The sequence below is a fragment of the Pongo pygmaeus genome, chromosome 19, assembly GCF_028885625.2.
Source record: "Pongo pygmaeus isolate AG05252 chromosome 19, NHGRI_mPonPyg2-v2.0_pri, whole genome shotgun sequence".
Taxonomy (NCBI): Eukaryota; Metazoa; Chordata; class Mammalia; order Primates; family Hominidae; genus Pongo; species Pongo pygmaeus.
In genome coordinates, this window is record NC_072392.2 from 46,732,538 (window position 1) to 46,759,737 (window position 27,200).

At 39.8% G+C, this 27,200-nt stretch overlaps 1 protein-coding gene across 4 annotated transcripts in view; it reads right to left on the bottom strand.

Moving 5' to 3' along the window:
* The window catches only part of SUZ12 (SUZ12 polycomb repressive complex 2 subunit), a 63,281-nt gene that overhangs the window by 4,665 nt on the left and 31,416 nt on the right, over window positions 1–27,200 (bottom strand). For 3 of the 4 annotated variants that reach the window (XM_054459915.2, XM_054459914.2, XM_054459919.2), the window contains 9 exons: window positions 22,469–22,554; window positions 20,003–20,234; window positions 19,106–19,199; window positions 12,636–12,741; window positions 7,250–7,427; window positions 3,103–3,194; window positions 2,419–2,562; window positions 1,655–1,812; window positions 611–809 (listed from right to left, as the gene is read on the bottom strand). In XM_054459915.2, the coding sequence (XP_054315890.1) occupies window positions 611–809; window positions 1,655–1,812; window positions 2,419–2,562; window positions 3,103–3,194; window positions 7,250–7,427; window positions 12,636–12,741; window positions 19,106–19,199; window positions 20,003–20,234; window positions 22,469–22,554 (1,289 nt within the window). The remainder of the gene's footprint in view (window positions 1–610; window positions 810–1,654; window positions 1,813–2,418; window positions 2,563–3,102; window positions 3,195–7,249; window positions 7,428–12,635; window positions 12,742–19,105; window positions 19,200–20,002; window positions 20,235–22,468; window positions 22,555–27,200) is intronic. The other variant, XM_063656132.1, reaches the window with a different exon arrangement.

Sequence of the window (27,200 nt, forward strand, 5' to 3'; positions counted from 1 at the left end):
TTACAGGCATGAGCCAGCACACCTGCCGTCATTTAAAAAGGGAAAGCCTAAATTACGATTACCTATAAATATAGAAATGAAAACACACAATACAAATTTACTTGAAGAAAATCCATCTTCCCTTTAACTTGGTAACTTTTTTGTTTGTTTTGATACAGGGTCTTGCTCTGTCACCCAGGCTGGAGTGCAGTGGTGCAATCTTGGCTCACTGCAACCTCCACCTCCTGGGGTTAAGCAACTCTCCTGCCTCCGCCAACTGACTAGCTGGGACTACAAAGTCCCAGCTACTAGCCCACCATGCCCGGCTAATTTTTTGTATTTTTAGTAGAGACCGGGTTTCGCCATGCTGTCCAGACTGGTCTTGAACTCCTGAACTCAGGCAATGCACCTGCCTCACAAAGTGCTGGGATTACAGGTGTGAGCAACCACCACCAGCCTGACTTGGTTAAGTTTTAAAGTGACATAATTTTAAAAACTGTACATTTCTGGATTCCTTAATTTTTTTTAAAAAAAAGTTCCTTTACACTAAAAGTCTAGTTCATAGTAAGCGATTTTCAAAACAAATTAATAATGTTCCAAGATAATTGCCAATAAAGATAATAATAATTACCGTAATGGTTTTTTCTCTTAGCCATTCAGGATCCTTTTCATCTTCACTATCTACTTCCATTTCTTGTGGACGGAGAGGTAAGCAGGTATCACTATGGAAATACAGACGATTGTGGCCACTACTATATGTTCTTTGCTGTTCTACTTCCCCATCTTCAGATTCAAGAAATTCAGACATGCTTGCTTTTGTTCGTTTTGGTCTAATGAAAAGAAATAAATGTTGATTTATGGCCTCTACATGTATACCATCTAACCTCACGACTAGGAGTTGAGATCTGTGATAATCTGCAACATCACCATTTTATAAAACTAACCATAAAACAACAGTATTAGAGGCACACCCCCACTAGTTATTTTCTTTCGGTACATAATGTAAATCAAACCTATTACATATTAATTCAAACACAAACTGTCTTTCTGGGTGTGAAAAGTTACAGTTAAAAAGGAGGAAAAAGAAATGAAGTGCTAGTTAAGGCACATTCAGATAGGAATATGCATATAAAATCCTACATGTCAAAACTGTGTATTCTAACTCATGTATATTCACAAAGCAGAAAAGCCGTAACACTGGTTATACGCGTACACCTGCCTGAAAAATTTTTTCAGTTTTACTAAGATTAAAGATTCCCTGTTTGTAATTTTATTTATTACTATTATTATTATTTGAGATGAAGTTTCGCTCTTGTTGCCCAGGCCGGAGTGCAATGGCACGACCTCGGCTCACTGCAACCTCGGCCTCCCAGGTTCAACCAATTATCCAGAAACTTCTACTGACAGAATTCTTTAATCCCAATAACCACTGCAGCAGTAGTGACATTAACATCATTAAAACTTAAGTATAAAGTTCAAAGAAAAAGTGAGAAAACTTCTCTGTAGAAATAGGAGCTATCAAGTGTTATAAACTAGTTAACAACCCCATAGACACCTAATACTGAAAAATAATAATTTCCACCTAACTAACTAGTAGCTTCGTCTGGCTCCTTTGTTTCTCCAACATCAGTAAAAATCAGAGCTTAAATTTTTGTTATATGCCCTTTTTACCTACCTGCACACAAGAATGTGTGTGATAGGTGTTCTCTTAACTGGTCCGTTGCGACTAAAAGCAAATCCAGGTTGGCGATGAATATCCTGAGGATTTCCTGCATAGGAGCCATCATAACACTCATTGATAGAAACATCTATCCTAGCACCTTTTGGATGATACTGCAACAAAAATGTCCAAAAAAAAAAATTAATTATCCTATCCTAAATATCCCTCCAATTTAATTAAAGAATTTGTGGGCTCTTAATATTTAGAAAACTGAAATAGGCCAGGCACACAGCATGGTAGGGCTCTTCATATTTAGAAAACTAAAATAGGCCAGGGACATCAGCATGGTAAACAGGCAATCAGAAGACCTGGGGTCAACAAAATGTGTTAAAATCTTAACTATGTCATTTATTGCTTGGTGACTTTGTACAAATTATTTCTTGGTTGAGCAAGAATAAAAAAAATTATCACTTAATTCAAAGAGTTGGTTGAGGATTTTGTGAGTCAATTAGAGACACTACACAAACATTAATTATAATTCCAAATATATGTCAACTCTGAATCATTCACTGTAATCCATATATACGGCAATCTATCAAATACAGAAATTTGTTATTTTTATACAAAGTACAATTTCTGAAAGTCATGCTATCTTGTACTTAATGCCTATTTTTTCCCTTTTTTAATTTAAAAAATTTTTGTGGGTACATAGGTGTATATATTTATGGGGTACAAGAGATTTCTTAACACAAATTGAGAAAATATGAAAAATTACTCACAACATAGTTGAAGATAAATCTGCTATGGCAGAGTTTAAGATGCTTGAGTAAACTATAAAGTTTGCGGCAGTTCAGAGTACACCAAGGGCAATGCAGGTCATCTCTTGCTTCAGTTTGTTGTCTCGTATTGTTGTTATAGAGAAACTAAAAACAATAAAAAAAAAAAAAAAGCAAATCTCCAATTTACGCATAACAAGATATTTTGTTTAAGTTTAAATATCACTTCTAAAAATAGTTTTAAAAATTTAAAAGGAAAATCAAATTAGAGATATTCTCTTTAATTAAATATGCCCAGCGAGGCGAGGTCACTCACGTCTGTTAATCCCAGCATTTTGGGAGGCCAAGGCAGACACTGTCAAATGTATCGCTTGGAGCTCAAGACAAGCCTGGGCAACATGGTAAAACCCTGTCTCCACAAAAACTACAAAAATTAGCCGGGGGTGGTGGCATGTGCTTGTAATTAGTTACTCGGGAGGCTGAGGCGTGAGAATCTGGTTGAACCCAGGAGGCAGAAGTTGCAGTGAGCCAAGACTGCACCACTGCACTCCAGCCTGGGCAACAAAGTGAGATCCTGTCTCAAATAAATAAATTAATTAAATAAAAATGAACAAAAAAGTTTCATGTTTGACATACAAAAAACAAATACATTTCATAATTACTTTAAGAAGGGTCAGCTATGTTTACCTGATAAAATATTCTTAATTTTTGTCGGTTTTCATTTGGAGTATCCTTTTCTTTTCTTGTTTGTAGATCTGCAGTCAATGATTCTTTAACAGCTGAAAACATACACTTTTATATTCAATAAAAACATTGCTTTTGAAAAGCAAAATAACATACCTCTCAAAAACTATTAAATATTAAAGGTTTCACAGAACTCTACTTCTGGTATTTAAATACATTTCTGTTATCTCCCTCAACTGATGATTACGGGAACAATACCCATAATCAGCATCCCTAATCTGATGTTAAGGTCTATTGGCAGGACATATTTTTTTTCCTTAAAAAGCACCTCTGGCCGGGCGCGGTGGCTCACGCCTGTAATCCCAGCATATTGGGAGGCCAAGGCAGGAGGATTACGAGGTCAGGAGTTAGAGACCAGCCTGCCCAACATGGCGAAACCCCATCTCTAATTAAAAATATAAAAAATTAGCAGGGCATGGTGGCGGGCACCTGCAATCCCAGCTACTCAGGAGACAGAAGCAGAATTGCTTGAACCCGGGAGGCGGAGGTTGCAGTGAGCCAAGACCACACCACTGCACTTCCGCCTGGGTGACAAGAGCAAAACTCCGTCTCAAAAAACAAAAACAGGGCCGGGCGCGGTGGCTCACACCTGTAATCCCAGCACTTTGGGAGGCCGAGGCAGGTGGATCACGAGGTCAGGAGATCGAGACCATCCTGGCTAACACAGTGAAACCCCATCTGTACTAAAAATACAAAATTAGCTGGGCATGGTGGCAGGCACCTGTAGTCCCAGCTACTCGGCAGGCTGAGGCAGGAGAATGGCATGAACCTGGGAGGCAGAGCTTGCAGTGAGCTGAGATTGCGCCACTACACTCCAGCCTGTGCGACTGAGGAAGACTCTGTCAAAAAAAGAAAAACAGAAACAAAAACAAAAAACCACCTCCTATGTCCTAAACAATTATAAAAGTAACTCCAAGTAATTATATGTCATTACCATGCTGTTTTAAGCACTCTGAGGTCAGAATGTGTTTTTTGTTGTTGTTGACACAGATTCACTTTGGTGACTAGGCTGGCGTGCAGTGGCGCAATCTCAGCTCACTGCAACCTCCACCTCCTGGGTTCAAGCAATTCTCGTGCCTCAGCCTCCTGAGTAGCTGGGATTACAGGCGCCCGCCACCGCACCCGGCTGATTTTTTGTATTTTAGTAGAGACAGGGTTTCACCATATTGCCCAGGCTGGTCTTCAACTCCTGAGCTCAGGCAATCTGCTCATCTCGGCCTCCAAAAGTGCTAGGATTACAGATATGAGTCACCGTGCCCAGCCCAGAGTGTGGTTTTAATTGGTGTTTGTATTCTCAGATCCCAGGTGTGAGCAGGCACTAAGTGTTGGTTTATCAGAAAGTAAGTTACACTTATTATATTAAAATTATTTCAGGCCGGGCACGGTGGCTCATGTCTGTAATCCCAGCACTTTGGGAGGCCAAGGTGGGCAGACTGCCTGAGCTCAGAAGTTTGAGACCAGCCTGGCTAACATGGTGAAACCCCATCTCTATGAAAAAAAACTAGCCAGGCATGGTGGCACACACCTGTAGTCCCAGCTACTTGGGAGGCTGAGGCAGGAGAATTGCTTGAACCCGGGAGGCAGAGGGTGCAGTAAGCTGAGGTTGCGCCACTGCACTCCAGCCTGGGCGACGGAGCAAGACTCTGTCTCCAAAAAAAATAATTATTTCAAATCTAAAAAGATAGTGACAAATGATTCTGGTATATTTCCTCTCAGACATAAGAAGAAAAAAAGGTATTTATATTTCCTTACATGATTAACAATTAGGTATAATTTGTATAGAACTTTTTCTTAGTTTTGATGCAATCTTTTACCTATTTCACTGGCTTCTGAGTATTCTGAGAAGTGCCCATACTACAGTTTACTTGCAAAACCTTTCCCCTGACACAAGCCATTTCTTATTTTATTTATATTTTTTATTTTTTATAAGCGACAGGGTGTCACTATGTTGCCCAGGCTGGTCTTGAACTCCTGGGCTTCAAGCAATCCACCCACCCTGGTCTCCCAAAGTGCTGGAATTACAGATGTCAGCCACTGCGCCCAGCCCCATTTCTTATATCTCCTTAATCTGACCATTACTGTGACCTGCACACAATGAGTGTACATGAGTGGTCAAAGAGGACAACTTAAGCCTTCTGCCTTCTTTAAACAGGCAGATAAAGACACATGAGTGCTCTCTCAGGTCAAGGACAATGTACCTACTGGACAGATACAAAAATGACAGAACTTGGCCAGGCGCAGTGGCTCAAGCCTGTAGTCCCAGTACTTTGGGACGCTAAGGTAGGTAGATTGCTTGAGCTCAGGAGTTTGAGACCAGCATGGGTGACAGCAAAATCCCATCTCTACCGAAAAATACAAAAATTAACAGGGTGTGGTGGCACGAGCCTGTAGTCCCATCTATATGGAGGGCTAAGGTGGGAGGATCACTTGAGCCTGGGAGGCAGTGGTTTCAGTGAGCTGAGATGGCACCACTGCACTCCAGCCAGGGTGACACAGAGAGACCCTGTCTCAAAAAAAAAAGTAAAATAAAAATGATAGAACACTGCAACTTGGGCCTTAAACTCAGCAGAAAGTTAACTCTATTTGTAAATGTTTTTTCCTCTTAAAAACTGGCTGGGCACAATGGCTCATGCCTGTAATCCCAGCACTTTGGGAGGCCGAGATGGGTGGATCTCCTGAGATCAGTAGTTTGAGACAAGCCTGGCCAACGTGATGAAACCCTGTCTCTACTAAAAATACAAAAATTAGCCAGGCATGGCGGTGTGTGCCTGTAATCTCAGCTACTCGGGAGGCTGAGGCAGGAGAATTGCTTCAAACCGGGAGGCGGAGATAGTGCCGAGCCGAGATCACGTCACCGCACTGCAGCCTGGGCGCAGTGGCTCACACCTGTAATTCCCAGCACTTTGGGAGGCCCAGGCGAGCGGATCACGATGTCAGGAGATCGAGACCATCCTGGCTAACACGGTGAAATCCCATCTCTACTAAAAATACAAAAAAATTAGTCTGGGCATGATGGGTCACGCCTGTAATCTCAGCACTTTGGGAGGCCGAGGCAGGCAGATCATGAGGTCAGGAGATTGAGACTATCCTGGCTAACACGGTGAAACCCCGTCTCTACTAAAAATACAAAAAAAAAAAAAAAAAAAAAAAAAAATTAGCCGGGCATGGTGGCCGGCGCCTGTAGTCAGTCCCAGCTACTCAGGAGGCTGAGGCAGGAGACTGGCATGAACCCAGGAGGTGGAGCTTGCAGTGAGCTGAGATCGCACCACTGCACTCCAGCCTGGGTGAGACAGCAAGACTCCATCTCAAAAAACAAAACAACATACAAACAGAAAAACTTATGTGTGAGTTATAAAAAACATAGTTCCTGGGCTGGGCACAGTGGCTCATGCCTGTAATCCCAGCACTTTGAGAGACTGAGGCGGGCAGATCATGAGGTCAGAAGATGGAGACCATCCTGGCTAACATGGTGAAACCTCGTCTCCACTTTTTTAATTTATTGACTTACTTTTATTTTTTTTGAGATGGAGTATTGCTCTGTCGCCCAGGCTGGAGTGTAGTGGCGCAATCTCGGCTGCAACCTCCGCCTCCCGGGTTCACGCCATTCTCGTGCCTTAGCCTCCCAAGTAGCTGGGACTACAGGTGCCCGCCACCACACCTGGCTAAATTTTTTTGTATTTTTAGTAGGGACGGGGTTTTACCGTGTTAGCCAGGATGGTCTCCATCTCCTGACCTTGTGATCTGCCAGCCTTGGTCTCCCAAATGCTGGGATTACAGGTGTGAGCCACTGCGCCCGGCCAACCCTGTCTCTATTAAAACTACAAAAAATTAGCCAGGTGTGGTGGCATGCGCCTGTAGTCACAGCTACTCGGGAGGCTGAGTCAGGAGAATCGTTTGAACCCACAAGGCAGAGGTTGCAGTGAGCCGAAATCACGCTACTGCACTCCTGCCTGGGCAACAGAGCAAGACTCCATCTCAAAAAAAAAAAAAAAAGAATCACATAAAGCAAAACACAAATGAATTAATCTAAAGCACAAGACCTAACTCTGCAAACCATTATTTTATTATTTTGATTGCAATGTTTTCTTACCAATAGTTTGAGTAGGTTTAACTGAACCAGGCTTGTTTTCCTGATGGAGACTCTCTGAATTTCTAGTAGCAAGAGGTTTGGCAATAGGAGCTGTAGATTTATCATTGGTCTCTCCTGTCCAACGAAGAGTGAACTGCAACGTAGGTCCCTGAGAAAATGTTTCGAATGGAGGCAGCCTCTAAAAAATAAAAAACATGAAAAGACTGGAGACTCAGATAATGAATTCAAATAAATTGCAGAAATTTAAAAAAAAATTCATTATAAGTCAATGTGGATTTGCCTTAATAGATTTGTCTTGAAAATCCAAATGCTGACTGAGATGGCTAGGCAAACAAAGTCAAAGTATGGAACGGACACTGTAGAACTTGAACTGGAGAGCACAGGCTGTCTAAAAGAGGCGACCACTGATCAGCAACAGGTGAATTGTTGCCATGTGAAAACATTGGTCCAACACAGACAGATTTTCAGATTTTTCCAAATAGGTCAGAAATCAAAGTTTTCATGGGAAAATTTCCCATTTAGGTTGTTGCTAACCAGTTCAAATGTCTTTTTTTTTTTTTTGAGATGGAGTTTCACTCGTCGCCCAGGCTGGTGTGCAATTGGTGTGGTCTCAGCTCACTGCAACCTCTCCCTCCCAGGTTCAAGCAATTCTCCTGTCTCAGCCTCCCAAGTAGCTGGGATTACAGGCACCTGCCGTCACGCCCGGCTAATTTTTATGTGTGTGTTTTTAGTAGAGACGGGGTTTTACCATCTTGGCCAGGCTGGTCTTGAACTCCTGACCTCAAGTGATTCGCCTGCCTCGGCCTCCCAAAGTGCTGGGGTTACAGGCATGAGCCACCACGCCTGGCCTTGAAATGTCTTAAAAACAAAATTGTGGTACCCAAAGCCCACCAGCATGCAACCTTTGCTCTTAGGTGACCACTTTTTTTTTTGTAAATTGAACAGCTTTTCAATTAGTAATTTTCTTTGACTTCTCTCAGTTTCACTGACAATGACTGCCAGTGCTTCTCTTCTTTGATTTTAGGACACTGAGGTATTGAAAATAGCTAACTTTTAGCCATCTGACTGAATCACTCACCCATCCTCAAGAATTTACCTATTAAGCTGATGATCCCAAATTGTTTCTCCATTCTTATCCTTACACTTGAACTGTAAACTCATATCTCCAATTGCCTCTTGGACATTGCCAGTTGATCTCAATGTCACCTTGAACTAAAACATGTTTAAAAGTGTATCCAGTATCTTTTCTTCTAAAACACTTTCCTTCTCACGTTATTTTTGTTCTTGTCATTATCATTCTACTAGTGACCCTAAGCTAAAAATTCTGGAATTATACTTGATTCCTATTCTTTCGTTTCTCATGTAATTACCAAGTCCTTTTTGAAATGTCTATCATTTCTTTCTTGTCCTTCAAGGATCACCAAAAAAAAAAAAACCTTTGTATAGATCAGTATTGCCTTACTACTAGAGTATCTCAATTGTTCTACTTGCTTCTGATTTTTACTTTCCTATTCAAATATAGGAGAGATCAAGTAATCTTCAATGAGCTTCAATTTATTTTACTGCCACTGAGGCCTAAACTCCTTCTATATCATTATTACAAAGTAATCCTCTTAAAACTATTTAGACTAGAGGACTGGGCGCAATGGCACACGCCTGCAATCCCAGCACTTTGGGAGGCCGAGGAGGGCAGATCATGAGGTCAGGAGTTCGAGACCATCCTGGACAACATGGTGAAACCCCGTCTCTACTAAAATACAAAAAATTAGCTGGGCATGGCGGCTGTAATCCCAGCTACTCGGGAGGCTGAGGCAGGAGAATCGCTTGAACTCGAAAGGCAGAGGTTGCAGTGAGCCGAAATTGCACCACTGCACTCCAGCCTGGCGACAGAGCAAGACTCCATCTCAAAAAACAAAACAAAACAAAAAACTATTTAGACTAGAATGTAGTAGAAGTGTGTTCAGAGACTAGTTTGGACACAGCAGTCCACAGGAATTTATCTTATAAAATACTTGACACAGGTTCAAGTATAATCACTATTAACATTTTTGACAAGATTTAAAAAAATCAAATAACCCAATTATCTATTAGACCAGCATTGGTTTAGTCAATTAAGGAACCCAAAAAAACAAAACAAAATAAAAAAACTCAGAACTTTTAAAAAGAGGTAAATCTATATGCTCTGACTTAAAAGGATGCCCATTTTACAGGGTTAAGAGCTTCCAGATAGGCCGGACACAGTAGCTCACACCTGTAATCCCAGCACTTTGGGACGCCGAGGTGGGTGGAAAACCTGAGGTCAGGAGTTTGAGACCAGCCAAGCCAACATGGTGAAACCCCCAGGCGTGGTGGCGCATGCCAGTAATCTCAACTATTCAGGAGGCTGAGGCAAGAGAATTGCTTGAACCCAGGAGGCAGAGGTTGCAGTGAACCAAGACCACGCCATTGCACTCCACCTCTGGGTGACAGAGCGAGACTCCATCTCAACAGAAACAAAAAAAAAAGGCCAGGCCGGACACGGAGGCTTATGCCTGTAATCCCAGTACTTTGGGAGGCCGAGGCGGGCGCACAAGGTCAGGAGTTCGAGACCAGCCTGGCCAACATGGTGAAACTCTACATGGTGAATCTCTACTAAAAATACAAAAATCAGCTGGGCATGGTGGTGCGCACCTGTGATCCCAGCCACTCAGGAGGCTGAGGCTGAAGAATCGCTTGAACCCGGGAGGCGGAGGTTGCAGTGAGCCAAGATCGTGCCACTGTACTCCAGCCTGGGTGACAGAGTGAAACTCCATCTCAAAAACAAAACAAACAAAAAAAACCAAAAACAACAAACAAAACCAACAACAACAACAAAAACCCTTCATATATATAATCCTTATAGTCTCATGAATAAAAACATACTTTAAAACAAGAAATTTAAAATGAAAAAGATCATAAAGATAAATCCATGCAGAAAACCCAAACAGTATAGATAAAAATTATTTGAAATCTCATCACCTGGAGTTGACCACTATTATAAATTTTAGAAAGAGGGGAAAAAAAAAAAAATATATATATATATATATATATACACACACACACACACACACACACACACTTATGTAAAAATTTAATATGGAAATCTTGTCAAACTATCATCCTTTTTAATAGCTTTTTAGATTTAACATGTTTCTAACGTTTCATTATTTAAAAAATGCTGAGAAAACCTGTTACCTACATCTTTTGTTAACAAGTTACTACAGTGTGACAAAAATATAAAATTTGAATTGTTAAAGACTATATATACAATTTTAACTTTATACATATTGCCAGTCTGCCCTATAGTAAGACTGTATCAACCTTTTTTTTTTTTGAGACAGATTCTTGCTCTGTCTCCCCGGGTAAAGTGAAGCGGCAAAATCTCAGCTCACTGAAACCTCTGCCTCCCAGGTTCAAATAATACTCCTAACTAAGCCTCCCAAGTAGCTGGGACTACAAGCATCTGCCACCATGCCCGGCTAATTTTTGTGTTTTTGGTAGAGATGTGGTTTGACATGTTGGCCAGGCTGGTGTCAAACTCATAACCTCAGGTGATCCACCCGCCTTGGCCTCCCAAAGTGCTGGGATTACAGGCATGAGCCGCTGAGCCCGGCCCCAACTTAATGTTAACATCAAAATATTATTTGAGAGTATATGTGTCCTCACATCCCTAAAACACTAGAAACTGTCAAACTTTTAAACTTTGTTGAACTCTCAAAACTAGTATCTCTGCATTTGCATGCCTTTGAGTACTAATAAGGTTGAGTACTGCTTTAAAAGTTTGCTGGCCATCTATGTTTGTTTTTTTAAGAACTGCGTGATAGTTCTTGACACATATTTCTTATTAGACTGCGTATCTTTTTCTTGTTTTATAATTCACAATATTATGTATTCATATTAGCATTTTGTTACAGGTATTTCCTCATTCCATAATTTGTTTGTAACTTTAGATATTTTGCAGTATAAAAATGACTAATTTTAACCCGACAATTTTTACTTTATGCTTTCTTACTTTTAAATCATCCTTAGAAGGGTCTTCCTCACTGCAATATATTAACATTCACCTATTTTTTTTCCATGCTTATGAATGTTCATTTTCACATGTTTATGAGCCTTCCAGAATGTATTAGGTCTAAGATTATTTCCAGATGACTGGAGAAGAGTTGTCACAATTAATGAACAGTTTCTCTTTCTCACATCGCTATAACCACCACCTTTATCATAAACTAAATTTCAAATATACATCAAACTATTTCAGGACTATGCCTGAATGATATGCTTGTCTATTCCTATGCTTATACCATAGGGTTTAAATTCTCTTAACTTTATGGTATGTACTACTGTATATTGTATATCATACTAAAACTGGTAAGTAAAAATTCTCAAAATATTTTTCTAAAATTTCCCTTAGTATTACTAAATACTTATCCTTCTAGATTAACTTGGAACTAATTTTAAGGCTTAAAAAAATCCTTATGAGATTTTGCATTGGATGGTACACTGACCTAACATATTTAGAAATAAAAGACATCGTTAGTTTTGAATCTACCTATTTAAGAAATGTATGGATTCCTCTTTATCTCTTAAAAGAGTTATTTTAAGTATGCTTAATCTAAATTCTGCAGATTTCTTGATAAATGTATTACTAGTCATCCCTTATTACCTGCCATTACAATGAATAGAATTTAAAATAGCCGTTAACATTTATTGAGCACTTATTGTATGCCAGGCACTGTACTAAATATTTTATTATTTCATCTAATTCATCAATTCTGTGTCTCATGTTACAGGTGAAGAAACTGAGACATGGATAAGTAACTTGCCAAACGCCACATAGCTAGGAGCAGAGATTTGAATCAGGCAGTCTGGCTCTCAAAGTATGATGCCTTCCGTGTGGCCGGGTGCAGTGGCTCATGCCTGTAATCCCAGCGCTTTGAGAGGCCAAGGTGGGCGGATCACAAGGTCAGGAGTTCCAGACTAGCCTGGCCAACATGGTCAAACCCCGTCTCTACTGAAAATAAAAAAAATTAGCCAGGCATGGTGGCACGCACCTGTAATCACAGCTACTCGGGAGGCTGAGACAGGAGAATCGCTTGAACCCGGGAGGTGGAGGTTGCAGTGAGCCGAGACCATGCCACTGCACTCCAGCCTGGGAAACAGAGCAAAACTCCCCCTCAAAAAATAAAAAATAAAAAATAAAATAATACCTTCGGTTAAATGCTCTGACTATATCATTTACTTGTGTTTTTTAAAGTATAAAAAACAAAGGACTCTACTTCCAACATGAATTAGCATTTGGAGAAGAAAACATCAATCAAAAATGGGAGTTCATAACTATAACGTGCTCAACCTTCTAAGTAGTCCATACCTTCCCATCAAGAATAGTCTCCCATGTTGCTCTTTTCTTGCTTATTGGACATTCTTCCATTTCCTGCATGGCTACTTCATATTCCCCATCTAAAAGCTGTAAGCGCCTGTTAGACAAACACATATACTTTAAAGTAACCTGTGTTATTACTATAAGTACACAAATTCTACATCTTTAGATTTATACTAAAAGCATTTATTAAATTTATAAACTAGCTTACAAACCCAACAAGATTTTAAAAATACAGCTACACTCCAGTCCTGATGAAAGCAATTTTAATGATGTACACTAAAAACTGTATTACTAGGAATTCATTACTGTAGCTACTCAGATATAACTCTAAACATGTAAAGTATAATATGCCTGAGGTCTCAAAACCTGGTACGTTGTCAACATTAAATATAAAGCGTTAAGTACAGGCTTTATTTATTTATTTATTTGAGATGGAGTCTTGCTCTGTTGCAACCCAGGCTGGAGTGCAGTGGTGCAATCTCCGCTCACCACAATCTCTACTGCCCAGGTTCAAGCCATTCTCCTGCCTCAGCCTCCCGAGTAGCTGGGATTACAGGCGCGTGCCACCATGCCGGGCTAATTTTTGTATTTTTAGTAGAGACGGGTTTCAGCATCTTGGCTAGGCTGGTCTTAAACTCCTGCCCTCGTGATCCACCCACCTCGGCCTCCTAAAGTGCTGGGATTACAGGTGTGAACCACCGTGCCCGGCCCAGGCTTTATATTTTTAAAAATAGGATAACAGTGTTACAATGCTCGTCTTAGAGAAACACTAAGAATTCTGTTACTTCTAACTACTGTAATTGTTTGAACTAGAATCCTTTACTTTTATACTTGACCAGTAAACTGATTATTATAATGACGAATCTGGTAACTATGGAATTCTGGGGGCACCTGGCACATATAGGTGCTCAATAAACACTTCATGGAATACTAATTGAATCAAATAATTCAAATATATTCACACAATATAGTTTTAAGGTGTGTGTACATATGTGTCTATGTATAACTTATTTTTTCCATACTTTAAACACTAGTAACCACTACTAAACACCATTCTTCAACCATGCTCAGTAATTAACTGTATATATCAAGAAACTGGCTTCTCTTCATCACTCTTAGAGAAATTCTATTAGGTAAAAACAGCTGACATTTATTGAGTGTTCACTATGTGCCAGGCACTATTATAAAGATTTTACATGGTTCATTTAATCTTCCCAACAATGCTATGAACTATGTACTATTACTCCACTGCCAGAAGAGAAAACTGAGGCAAGAAAAGGCTAAATAACTTGCCTTTAAATCAAACCGTAAATAGCCAGATCTAGCAAATGAATCCAGGTGTCTGTCTCTAAAGTCTCTTAAAACCCAACGATTGACACTTAAGAATTTTTGTCTTTTCTCTATGCTGTACGACTTAAATTTAGTCAACTTCAATAGTACATCAGCAAAGCCATTCAACTCTCTATTTTAAAAACTAATTTATTTATTCAAATAGGTAATAAATTCATATATTTCTAAATCAAAAAGGAGCTTCCTTATGCTTTTAAATAGATATATACTATTCCATTTTGTGGGTGTACATTTGATACCTACAATCCAATGCACCCTCCTATCTGTAATGTACGTGGAGACCTTTCCCCCACAGCCTCATCAAGTGCTTTATCAAGTTTTTTGGTCTCTGTCAATCTGGTAAGTGAAAAAACGCATCTCAGTGTACTTTTAATTCAGATGTTTTATCGTTTTAATTGTTTAAGAACCATATATATCTATTTTGGTAAACTTTTTATTGTTTCCTTTGCCCATTCTTCTATTGGGCAGTGGTCTTTTAAAATTAGTATGACCTGTTTACATTCAAGAATGAGATATCTACCTGAAAGACAAGTTGAAAATAATTTCTCCCCATCTTGTCATTTTTGACTTTGGTTATGGTGGCTTTTTTGTTTTCTGAAGAAGTTTTTGATTTTTATTTTGTTCAACTTTGCATTCTTTTCCTATATGGCTTTTTAATATTGGTTATTATTTCAAGGAGTTAACTGGATTTTTTTTTTTTTTTTTTTGACAGTCGCTCTGTCACCCAGGCTAGAGTGCAGTGACACAATCAGAGCTCACTACAGCCTCAGACTCCTGGGCTCAAGAGATCCTCCCACCTTGGTCTTCTAAAGTACTAAGATTACAAGTGTGAGCCACTGCACTCAGCCCTCTGTGAGATTTTAAAAACAATTTTTACACATCTAACATGCAGATTTTGGCTTAAAAATACTATTCTTCTATAAGGAATCAGGACTGCTTGAAGAAATCACAACTTCAGAGCAGAGGTAACAAAAGAAGAAGGTAGGCCGGGCGCAGTGGCTCACGCCCGTAATCCCAACACTTTGGGAAGCTGAGGTGGGAGGATCACCTGAGGTTGGGAGTTCAAGACCAGCCTGACCAACAGGGAGAAACCTTGTCTCTACTAGAAATACAAAATTAGCCGGGCATGGTGGCGCATGCCTGTAATCCCAGCTACTTGGGAGGCTGAGGCAGAAGAATCGCTTGAACCCGGGAGGGAGAGGTAGCGGTGAGCTGAGATCGTGCCTTTGCACTCCAGCCTGGGCAACAGGAGCAAAACTCCGTCTCAAAAAAAAAAAAAAAAAAAAAAAAAGGAGAAGGTGATTCTGGTATATCTTACTATTCTAGAAAATCAGGAAAAAATAGCAGCAACAAAACAGAACACAGAGGCCTACTTAGAAGGGCTCCTCCTGACCAAATATGAGACAATTTGAGCATTAAAATAACAGTATCAATAGATTAAAACTAATTGAATAAATAGAATTTGTTCATCCATACTGATTTTAAAATATCAAAGCTGGGGAAAGGAACGCTCTTCTTTTTAAATTTACATGTAACTTTAAAAAAAATTTTTTTTTTCTTTTTAGGAACGAGGTCTTGCTATGTTGCCCAAACTGGTGTCAAACTCCTGGGCTCAAATAGTCTTCCTGCCTTGGACTCCCAAAGTGTTAGGGCTACAGGTATCAGCCACCATGCCTGCCTGTTTCTTTCTTTCTCTCTCTCTCTCTCTATATATATACACACAAATATTTTTTTTTAGGGTTAGTCAAGTGAAGCAGTGGGAGCAGAGAAGGAATGCTCTTCTTCATATAAAAATGCAAATAAATGTGGAAGAAATGTTAGAAAATTACCATTTTCCAACTGCCAAAGGAATAATTTATTCAAGCAAAAATAATCAATTGATGCTAAAACTATTGGGTGAAAGGCTATGGGAAGAAAATTGATATTTACTCAGCTTCACATATTAGCATAAGAATTATATGCTGGTTTATATAAAAGGGAAAAAAAGTACTGTTACAATGGAGAAATATTGTGAACAGCATCTTAACTGAGTGATCAAACCTAATATTACCTTTTGTCTGTGATGTAGTATGTAAAGAACACATCACTCATTAGAATCCCTGCCAAAAATCTTTAACCTGAAGCTAATCAAGAGGAAATCTTCACAGACGTCCTAATTGAGATACATTCTGCAAAACTACAGGCCTATACTGGGAGAAAAATGTCACAGAAGGTAGGGAAAAAGGCTAGGGGACTATTCCAAATTGAAGGAGACTGAAGAACTATGACATCTAGCTATGGAATCGGGGTGGGGACAGGACAAATTATAAAGGACATTATTGAGGTCAACTGGGGAGACAGTATTGTATTTGTATTTTAATTTTCCTCATAAGTGTACGGTGGTTATACCAGAAAATGTCTTTGTTCTTAGGAGATACATGCAAGAGAGTTTATAAATGAGGAATAAAGCAAACTTTCAAATTGTTCAGCACAAAAATGAAATATATACTCATAAATAAAATGTGGCAAAAAGTTAACAACAGATACAATCTAGATGAAGAGTATGTGGATATTAAATGACTTTAGTATTCTTTCAACTTTCCTATAGTTTTGAATTTTTCTTTTTCTTTTTTTTTTTTTTGGAGACAGAGTCTCACTGTCACCAGGCTGGAGTGCAGTGGCACGATCTCAACTCACTGTAACCTCCGCCTCCCGGGTTCAAGCGATTCACCTGCCTCAGCCTCCCGAGTAGCTGGGACTACAGGCACGCACCACCACGCCCAGCTAATTTTTGTATTTTTAGTAGAGATGGGGTTTCACCATGTTGGCCAGGATGGTCTCGATCTCTTGACCTCGTGATCCGCCCACCTCAGCCTCCCAAAGTGCTGGGATTACAGGCGTGAGCCACCACGCCCAGGTGAATATTTTCAAAATAAGCTGCTGTGGGGAAATTCTCCCAGTTTCTTCTTGGCACTTTTTCTTTAAAATAAAAGCATTATCTTTTTCTTACAAGAAATGTGTAAACATATGTGTCAGGTACAGTGATTAAAAAAGAAAATAGAACATACCCCATGCTGCCTAAAATAGAACAATTAACAGCATCGATGAAGTCCAGTGTGCCTCATTTTAATTGTTTCCCCCACAGACATGACCACTATTTTCTAGTACATTTATGGTTCTATTGTTTTCCATTTAAATCTTCGATCCACAATAAAATTTCTGACTTTAAAAAGACACTGGCCGGGCACGGTGGCTCACCTGTAATCCCAGCACTTTGGGAGGCTAAGGCAGGTGGATGATCTGAGGTCAGGAGCTCCAGACCAGCCTGGCCAACATGGTGAAACCTCATCTCTACTAAAAATACAAAAATTAGCTGGGCATGGTAGTGGGTGCCTGTAATCCCAGCTATTCAGGAGGCTGAGGCAGGTGAATCGCTTGAACCCGGGAGGCAGAGGTTGCAGTGAGCTGAGATCATGCCACTGAACTCCAGCCTGGGTGACACAGCGAGAGTCCGTCTCAAAAATAAACAAATAAATAAATAAAAAATAAACAATAGGAGAAATGGCCTAGTTACTTTCCCTGGTTCTTTGTCCTATACCTGACAATAAACTGTTAACTACCAGCACACAGCCTGGTACAAGAAATGACGGCATAGGTTTCTTTCTCCAATCCCAAAAAGAAAAAATGCTGGATTTGCTTCCCAGACATTCTTTCACTGGTGATATTTTCACTAAAATATTTCGTTTCCAAACAGAAATTGCAGAAATTATTATAAGTCTGTGTTTCTTGCCATCCTGTACAAAATGCACAGAGGTACACAATGATTATACATGATTTTCTTTTCTTTTTTTTTTTTAAAGATAAGAGTCTTGCTCTGTCACCCAGGATGGAGTGCAGTGGTGTGATCTCGGCTCACTGCAACCTCTGCCTCCTGGGTTCAAGCGATTCTCCTGCCTCAGCCTCCTGAGTAGCTGGGATTACAGGCACATGCCACCATGCCCGGCTAATTTTTGTATTTTTAGTAGAGATAGGGTTTCACCATCTTGGCCAGGCTGGTCTCTAACTCCTGACCTCGTGATCCACCCGCTTCAGCATCCCAAAGAGCTGGGATTACAGGCGTGAGCCACTGCGCCCGGCCTTCTTTCTTTTTTTTAAAAAAGATGGGGTCTCGCCTAGGCATGGTGGCTCACGCCTGTAATCCCAGCACTTTGGGAGGCCAAGGCAGGCAGATCACGAGGTCAGGAGACCGACATCATTCTGGCTAACATGGTGAAACTCCGTCTCTACTGAAAATACAAAAAATCAGCCGGGCGTGGTGGCACACACCTGTAGTCCCAGCTACTCCAGAGGCTGAAGCAGGAGACTTGCTCAAACCCAGGTGGCAGAGGGGTTGCAGTGAGCAGAGATTGCGCCACTGCCCTCCTGCCTGGGTGACAGAGTGAGACACCATCCTAAAAAAAAAAAAAAAAAGATGGGATCTCACTTTGTCACTCAGGCCAGAGTACAGTGGCATGATCACAGCTAATTGTTGCCTTGAACTCCTGGGCTCAAACAATCCTCCCACCTTAGCCTCCTATGTAGCTGGAACTACAGGTGCATACCACCATGACCAGCTCCTCTTCCTTAATTTTTAATAAACACATAACCCCAAGATTTACGTAGGGCCCAGTCCATTTAAGTCTCTTCTCAAATACTACCTCCTCCCAGAAGATATCTCTCTAAAACAGGAACCATTTATTCTCTATCTTTCTTCACAACACTCATCACTAAGTGACATTAGTTGATTTTTTGGGTGGTGGTCTGTTTCCTCCACTAAAAGTTAAGCTCCATGGTGAAGGAAGGGATTTTGTTGCCTTCTTAATGTCTAGAACAGTGTCTGGCAAAGAGTAGACACTCAGAAAATATTTGCCAAATAAGTAAGTTTAACTGAGCTATCTATCCAAATAGTTCCTTAATTATTGTTTTCTATGAAACAGACAAAAATTCAGTGTTTGCAAATTTGTTTTTTCATCCATAAGAATAAAAAGAAACAAAGGCAATGAAATAATCAATATAAATAATTATATTCTGCTTCAGAATGAAAACATTTCCAGAACATTGTGGGAGCCTCATTTGTTCATCAACATTACCTGTTTTTATCAAATACTGTCATTTGTGCAACAAATGTCTTTTCCCCATCCTCACGATTTCGTTTTCTTCTGGCTGGAAGCTCTTCATTGACATCTAAATTTAACAAACATTTCTCATAAATCAAGCATTAGAACAAAAATGTGTTATGATATATGGTCCCTTAACATAAAACATGCTACATTTATCCCAAATGAGGTACGAATTACACTAAAGTTGCAATAATATACAGACCACATTTTCCAATTTTGCATTTTTACTATATGTTCTTTTTAACACTCACAACATTAACCCCACATCTTTGCAAATGCTAATGTTTCTGTTTAGAATTATCTTTGCTAGGCAAACTCCTTCTCACTCATGGTAACTCTCCAAAAATTTCAATCAATACTTCAAGAGTCAAAGATTATTTCTTCCAACGTGTTTCTCTGCTGAACTTCACATATACCTGTATTATGCCACTCATCATTTTGCTGCAATGATATATTTCATGTCTATTTCCCTACACTAGGGTTGTGAGACTTGAGGATAGGACTGAATGTTTTAATCATCTTCAATTAAATTAAATCATCCCCAGCACCTATGTGTTTGTTGAATGAATACCTCAAAGATGAATTCACAATTGTTGGAAGAAAAGAGGGATGGGTAGGGGGATAAATATGCAACAAGTATAATAAAATGTTCATTGTTGAATCTAAGAGGTAAGTAGATAGGTGTTCACTATAAAATACTCATTGTCCTTTATGTTTGAAAATTTGCACAACAAAATGTTGAGGTGGAGGTGAATTCACTGTTTGCTTTAAGACTCAGCACCATGACTATCATGAAGGAACACTGGTACAATCATTTTCAATGACCATCTTAATCTCCAGTGATAAAATCTAGTAAAAAAAAATTACCAATATTTTCATTGGTTTCTCCATTAATCATTCCATTAAACTCTCTTCTTCCTGGACGAGTCACTCTAAATAGCAACGAGTAAGACTTCACCATATGGCTGTTACTAGGTTCAAATTCATTACTGGAAACTGCAAGGGATGGGAAATTTCCAGGTTTTGTTTGATTGAGGTCAGGATTCAAAGGCACCTGCTTTTTACCTGTGGGAACTTGCCTTATTGGACAGCTTACATCCTGCAAAGGTAAAGATTATTAATTATTTGTACATAAGCAATAAGAATTATAATAAAACTTCTAATCACAGCTATAGGAAACACGAGAGATAGGCCATGATCACCAAATGTAATGTTAAAATTCTAACCATAGTTCTGAAAACTGTGAAGCAAAAATAAAAATTTGAAATACCTATATTCCAAATATTAAAGCAATTGAGGTTTTCTCCAACATAATGAAATTATGATACAGTACATCTAATATTTAGCTAACAGTGATCTGAAACAGTTGTATATTAGAAATTTAGAACTAAAAGTATGCTAAATCTCTCTGGTAAGGCTTTTTAGCAACAACAAAAAAACCATGCTAAAATGTTAAACTCATGTACTTTTATCAAATCTCTTAAATGTTCTATTTTAACATGACAATGACTAATAGGACCATTAGAAATAAAAAAAATGACTAATAATCCCATGGTCAACAACTACATTATGAAACAGTAAATCCATATAGTTAAAATGTTGTTTAACAGAAAGGATCATCATCCTTAAAAAAACAAAAACAAAACTGGTTTTATCTACCAATGATCATATTCTGAGTAATATTCTGTTATTGTATGATTAGTTACACTGAAAATGCATACTAGAAAAACTGGAAGGATCAGAAGACCTTTATGACAGTATCTTACAGCAGCTACTTCTTTTAAAATAAATACACACAGTCTAAAAAAATTTCTATTTTCTATGACTATAAAGTGAAAACTATGAATTCTCACCCACCCCCAGGTCTTACACTCCGGAGATGACTAATACTAGCAGTTGGCTGTGTATATTCTTCCAGGAAAATGATTACCCCGATACATTTTTTTGAACATAAGAATGACTATATTTATATTCATATCTTATTCTAAGTAATGTATCTTGGATTTTCGTATCATCACTTGTTGTAATGTGTATGGAGGTTAGGTAGGAGTAAGAAGTGATAAAGGCTGGAGTGCAGTTGTGCGATCTCAGCTCGCTGCAAGCTCCGCCTCCCGGGTTCATACCATTCTCCTGCCTCAGCCTCCTGAGTAGCTGGCACTACAGGTGCCTGTCACCATGCCTGGCTAATTTTTTGTATTTTTAGCAGAGACGAGATTTCACTGTGTTAGCCACTCGATCTCCTGACCTCGTGATCTGCCCACCTTGGCCTCTCAAAGTGCTAGGATTACAGGCGTGAGCCACTGCACCTGGCAAGGAGTGATATTTCCTAACTTTACATACATTTTTTTTTTTTTCTTGAGACAGTTTCACTCTGTCGCACAGGCTGGAGCTCAGTGGTGCAATCATGGCTCACTGCAGCCTCGACTTACTGGGCTCAAGCAATCCTCCCGAGTAGCTGGGACTACAGGCACAGGCCATCATGCCTAGCTCATTTTTGTATTTTTGGTAGAGACAGGGTTTCACCATGTTGCCCAGGATGCTTAACTCCTGGGTTCAAGCAATCTGCCCACTTCTGCCTCCCAAAGTGCTGGGATTATAGGTGTGAGCTACGGCAACCGGCCTTTACATAAACTTTCAAAAATAAAGTTCCACTGCTGCCTCCGAGGTGCCTTAGTCTACTCCCTCCCAATGATTGAGGCCCTTATGGCCTATGGTCTTGGAAGAATATCAGCACTGGGACCCTGGACCCAGACCAGTTCCTACTCCTCTTGAAACACTCGAGGACTTGAGGCAACTAAAGGTACATATGTTGGCTTTCATCGGTTGACCAGGAAACATCTTAACACTTGTTTCTATGGTGAAATAACTTCACCTTATAAAAATTTGAAGCAATGTACTAATAAGTGAATGGCTAATAACGCTGACAACAAAATTTCTTTGCCTGAGAGCAGTGTTACAAAGGATAATCTTGTGGAAAAAACTCTCTCTTAGCCCTTATCTAAAATGTCAATGGGTACAAATAGCTAAGAAATACGCTAACAGATTGAAATGGTAGGAAACCAACTGAATTTATGCCAGATGCTAAAACACAGCTTCTCCATTTCCAGACTCCTATGAGAAAGTTTTGTACAGACACTTATTAAAAGACTAGAAAAACTACACAGATATGCGAGTTGGCAAAACAGGTTATCAGTTTTATAATTAGGCCACCAACATACTTCTTAAGCTTTCAAAATTTAAAACTCAGCTTTAAAATACAATATATATGCATAAAGATGTCCAATTAAGCAAACTATTCCATTTAATCTACCAATATCATTTTGTTGACATTACCTTTCTTTTTTTGTGGCAAACTTTCACAAGCAGGACTTCCAGGGTAACAGAATTTTGTTCATTTTCTGAGTTTTGTGATGGCTTATCTAAACAGAAAATCAGTATTTTAAAATATATTTTAAAAATATATGAACACGGTATTCATTTTGCTAACAAGACAGGGAACTTCCAACAGTTTTCCCTTCCCATAATAAGACTTCTCAAAAGTTCACTCATTCTTTTTTCCTCAAATCAGTTCCAAACTTACAGCAAACTCTTTAAAAGCCTTTATATATAGTGTAAATAAACCATTCACAAAACAAATATAATTACCGTCCTATATGCTGTAATTTTTTTTCCCATTAGATACAGGTTTTGCTCTGTTGCCCAAGGTACAGTGCAGTGGCACAATCACAGCTCACTGCAGTCACAAGCTCCTGGGATCAAGTGATCCTCACACATCAGCAAGGCAGCCTCCTGAGTACCTGGGATTACAGGCGTGAGCCACCATGCCCAGGTTGTAAGTATAAAAAATATTCACTGGCCAGGCATAGTGGCTCATGCCTGTAATCCCAACACTTCGGGAGGCTAAGGCAAGAATATCACTTAAGGCCAAGAGTTCAAGACCAGCCTGCGCAACACAGAGACCTCGTCTCTACAAAATGTCAAAAAATTAGCTGGGTGTGGTGGGTGTCATGTGCCTGTAGTCCTAGCTACCTCAGAGGCTAGGTGGAAGGATCTCTTGAGCCAAGGAGTTCAAGGCTGCAGTGAGCTATGATCCTGTCACTGCCCTCTAGTCTGGGTGAAAGAGTGAGATCCTGTGTCTAAAACACATCTACACGTTTCTATTTCTATATATATTTCCTAACTCCTTTTTTCTTTTTGAGACAGAGACTCGTTCTGTCACCCAGGCTGGAGTGCAGTAGGGCGATCTTGGCTCACTGCAACTTCTGCCTCCCAGGTTAAAGTGATCCTCCCATCTCAGCTTCCCAAGTATCTGGGACTACAGGTGCGCACCACGACACCCAGCTAATTTTTTTAATTTTTAGTAGAGATGGGGTTTCACCATGTTGGCTAGGCTGGTCTTGAACTCCTGACCTCAAGTGATCCACCTGCCTTGGACTCCCAAAATGCTGGGATTACAGGTGTGAGCCACCACACCTGGCCATATTTACTGAATATTTCTAATTTGAAGATTTAATATTTTTGTTTGTTTTTCAGACAAGGGTCTGGCTATGTTGCCCAGGCTGGTCTCAAACTTCTGGGCTCAAGTGATTCTCCCATTTTAAGCCTCCTAAGTAGCTGAGACTACAGGCACATGCAACTGGGCCGGCTTGAAGATTTAACATTTATGATAATACACTGCTAGTCAAAAGTAATTCTGACAAATACAGTTAAAGCTTCTTGGCAGAAAGCATAAATGAAAATAGTTGCAGGAGGGCCGGGTGTGGTGGCTCACGCCTGTAATCCCAGCACTTAGGGAGGCCAAGGCAGGTGGATCACCTGAGGCCGGGAGCTCGAGACCAGCCTGACCAACACAGAGAAACCCCGTCTATACCAAAAATATAACATCAGCCAGGCATGGTGGTGCATGCCTGTAATCTCAGCTACTTGGGAGGCTGAGGCAGAACTGCTTGAACCAGGGGTGGGGGGCAGAGGTTGCAGTGAGCCAAGATCACACCATTGCACTCCAGCCTGGGCAACAAGAGCGAAACTCCATCTCCAAAAAAAAAAAAAGTTGTAGGAGACAACCACATTCAAAATAAGCATCTTCAATTTTTTTCTTCTCCTAAAATCTACTAGAAAAATTATTAAGATAACATTTGAATTAAATCAGTTACTATTATACGTTTCATTATGAATGCATAGAGACAACTAAACTAAAAAGTTCTTGATCTGACGAAGACTTGTGGCCAAAAGGATAAAAAATGGATTTCAAAAAACATTAAACATTACAAAATGTAGAGACAGAGCTATTTTTAGACGCTTTCCCCAGAATTTCTCTACAGTTTAAATGGGATAACAAAGATCAAGATGTTATTTACTATCTAGAAGAATATCTTGGCTTACAAAAAATTTAGGGGTGTTAATTTTGAAAACCATAGTCTATATTCTCTATGTAAATTAACTAACAAAGGCTTTACAAATTAAGGTTCTAGAGTGTCCTCCATAACTTGTTTTTAAAGTCCCAAAGGTATTAACAGTTCATAACTGAATATTTAATCACTAATTCATCAAATAGCTTCAATAACATCCAGAACTATTATAATAGATGAATCCATGAACATACAAAAAAAATTTTTTGTTCTAAGGCATTGGGCAACACATTTTTTCTTTCTTTTTTTTTGAGAGATAGAGTCTTGCTCTGTTGCCCAGGCTAGAGTGCAATGGAATGTTCTTGACTCACTGCAACCTCCGCCTCCTGGGTTAAAGCAGTTCTCCCTGCCTCAGCCTCCCGAGTAGCTGGGACTACAGGCACACGCCACCAAGCCTGGGTAATTTTTTTTTTTTTTTCTTGAGTCAGTCTCACTCGGTTGCCCAGGCTGGAATGCAGTGGCACGATCTCGGCTCACTGCAGCCTGCACCTCCCAGGTTCAAGCACTTCTCATGATTCAATCTCCAGAGTAGCTGGGATTACCGGGATGAAACACCATTCCCAACTAATTTTGTTATTTTCAGTAGAGACGGGGCTTCACCATGTTGGCCAGACTGGTCTCAAACTCCCTACCTCAAGTGATCTACCTGCCTCGGCCTCCCAAAGTGCTGGGATTACAGGCGTGAGCCATTGCGCCTGGCCGGCAACAGTTTTTTTCTACTTAAAAACATTCTTATTGGGGGTGTGTGTGTAAAACACATTTGATCAGTTTCTTCGGAAGTTGCATCCAGGATAAAAACACCTTAATACAGCAAAAAATAGTCCAACATCTAAATGCAGTAACAAAAATATTTGCCGAACAATACTCACCATGAAAATAGTACCCAAATAATCTTTGTGTATTCATTCTAAGAAGCAGTTTCAAGTAGTACTTGCCAAACAAAAGTTTTCATTTAAAAACAAAAGAGGCCGGATGCAGTGGCTCATGCCTGTAATCCTAGCCCTTTGGGAGGCTGAGGTGAGAGGATCGCTTGAGCCCAGGAGGCTGCAATGAAGCAAGACTGCTCACTGCACTCCAGCATGGGTGACAGAGCAAGACTCTGTCTAAAAAATAATTAATAGTAAGAAAATAAGAAGAAAAAATCACATTTTAAGAATTAAAATTTTTTTTTGCTTGTTTTGAGAGAGGGTTCCACTATGTTGCCCAGACTCTATACAAACGCCTGCGCTCAAGCAATCCTCCCAGCTCAGCCTCCTCAGTAGCTGGAAATACAGGCAAGCATCACTGCTCCTGGTACATTTTAGAGAACTTGATGCTGGTTTTCTATCCTCGTTTCTTAAAAATATTACTGAAAACAAAAAAGGTACAAATAAACCTTGGATGGAAAAGAAACACAATATATCTACTTCCAACTTCTACTAGCTTCAAAGTTATAATAGAAATTATTTTCAACACAGGCGTTGTGGCTCACGCCTATAATCCCAGCACTTTGGGAGGCCGAGGTGCGCGAATCACTTGAGGCCAGGAGTTTGAGACCAGACTGGCCAACATGGTGAAATGAAATCCTGTCTCCATTAAAAATATAAAAATTAGGGGCCGGGCTCGGTGGCTCATGCCTATTGAAATCCCAGCACTTTGGGAGGCCGAGGCAGGCAAATCACCTGAGATCGGGAGTTTAAGGGACCAACCTGACCAACATGGAGAAACCCCATCTCTACTAAAAATACAAAAAATTAGCAGGGCATGGTGGCGCATGCCTGTAATACCAGCTACTCTGGAGGCTGAGGCAAGAGAATTGCTTGAACCCGGGAGGTAGAGGTTGTGGTGAGCTGAGATTGCACCATTGCACTTCAGCCTGGGCAACAAGAGCAAAACTCTGTCTCAGAAAAAGAAAAAAAAAATTAGCTAGTGTGGTGGCACCCGCCTGTAATCCCAGATACTTGGGAGGCTGAGGCATGAGAATCACTCGAACCTGGAGGCAGAGGCTGCAGTGATCTGAGATCAAACCACTACACTCCAGCCTGGGTGACAGAGGAATGATTTTCTGGAAACAGAGATATCAACAGAGTTCACTATCTCTTTTACTTCAATATCAAGAAAAATAAAAACAAAGTAAATCTGAGCAATTGTTGAACTTTATATATTTTGTCATGTAGACAGGAAAAAAGCTTAATATGACTACTTTCCAAAAATTTCAGTGATGGATAAACTATGTGTTCTACACAAGTCCCTGAGAACAAAGGGCTAATGAATGTATAAAATTCAAATTATAAGCTTCTGAAGAATTAAAGTCTAGACACGTCAGAAGTACCACAGAAAACAAAATACGATGACTAGAAATAAGGACTCTAAGCAGACCATTACAAATAATTTAAGGAAAACAAAAACCGTAATGCTACACAGGTTACTTCTATATAAAAAATAGACCAGATCTAAGGTAAAAACTAGAAGTTACATTAGCTGCTAATACAAATACGAGATTTCAAATTTCTTACATAAAAACCCTAACTAGGGCCAGTCTCAGTGGCTCACACCTGTAATCCCAGCACTTTGGGAGACTGAGGTGAGAGGATCACTTGAGACCAGGAGTTTGAGACCAGCCTGGGAAATGTAGTGAGATTCCATCTTAACAAAAAAATTTTTTTTAATTAGCCAGG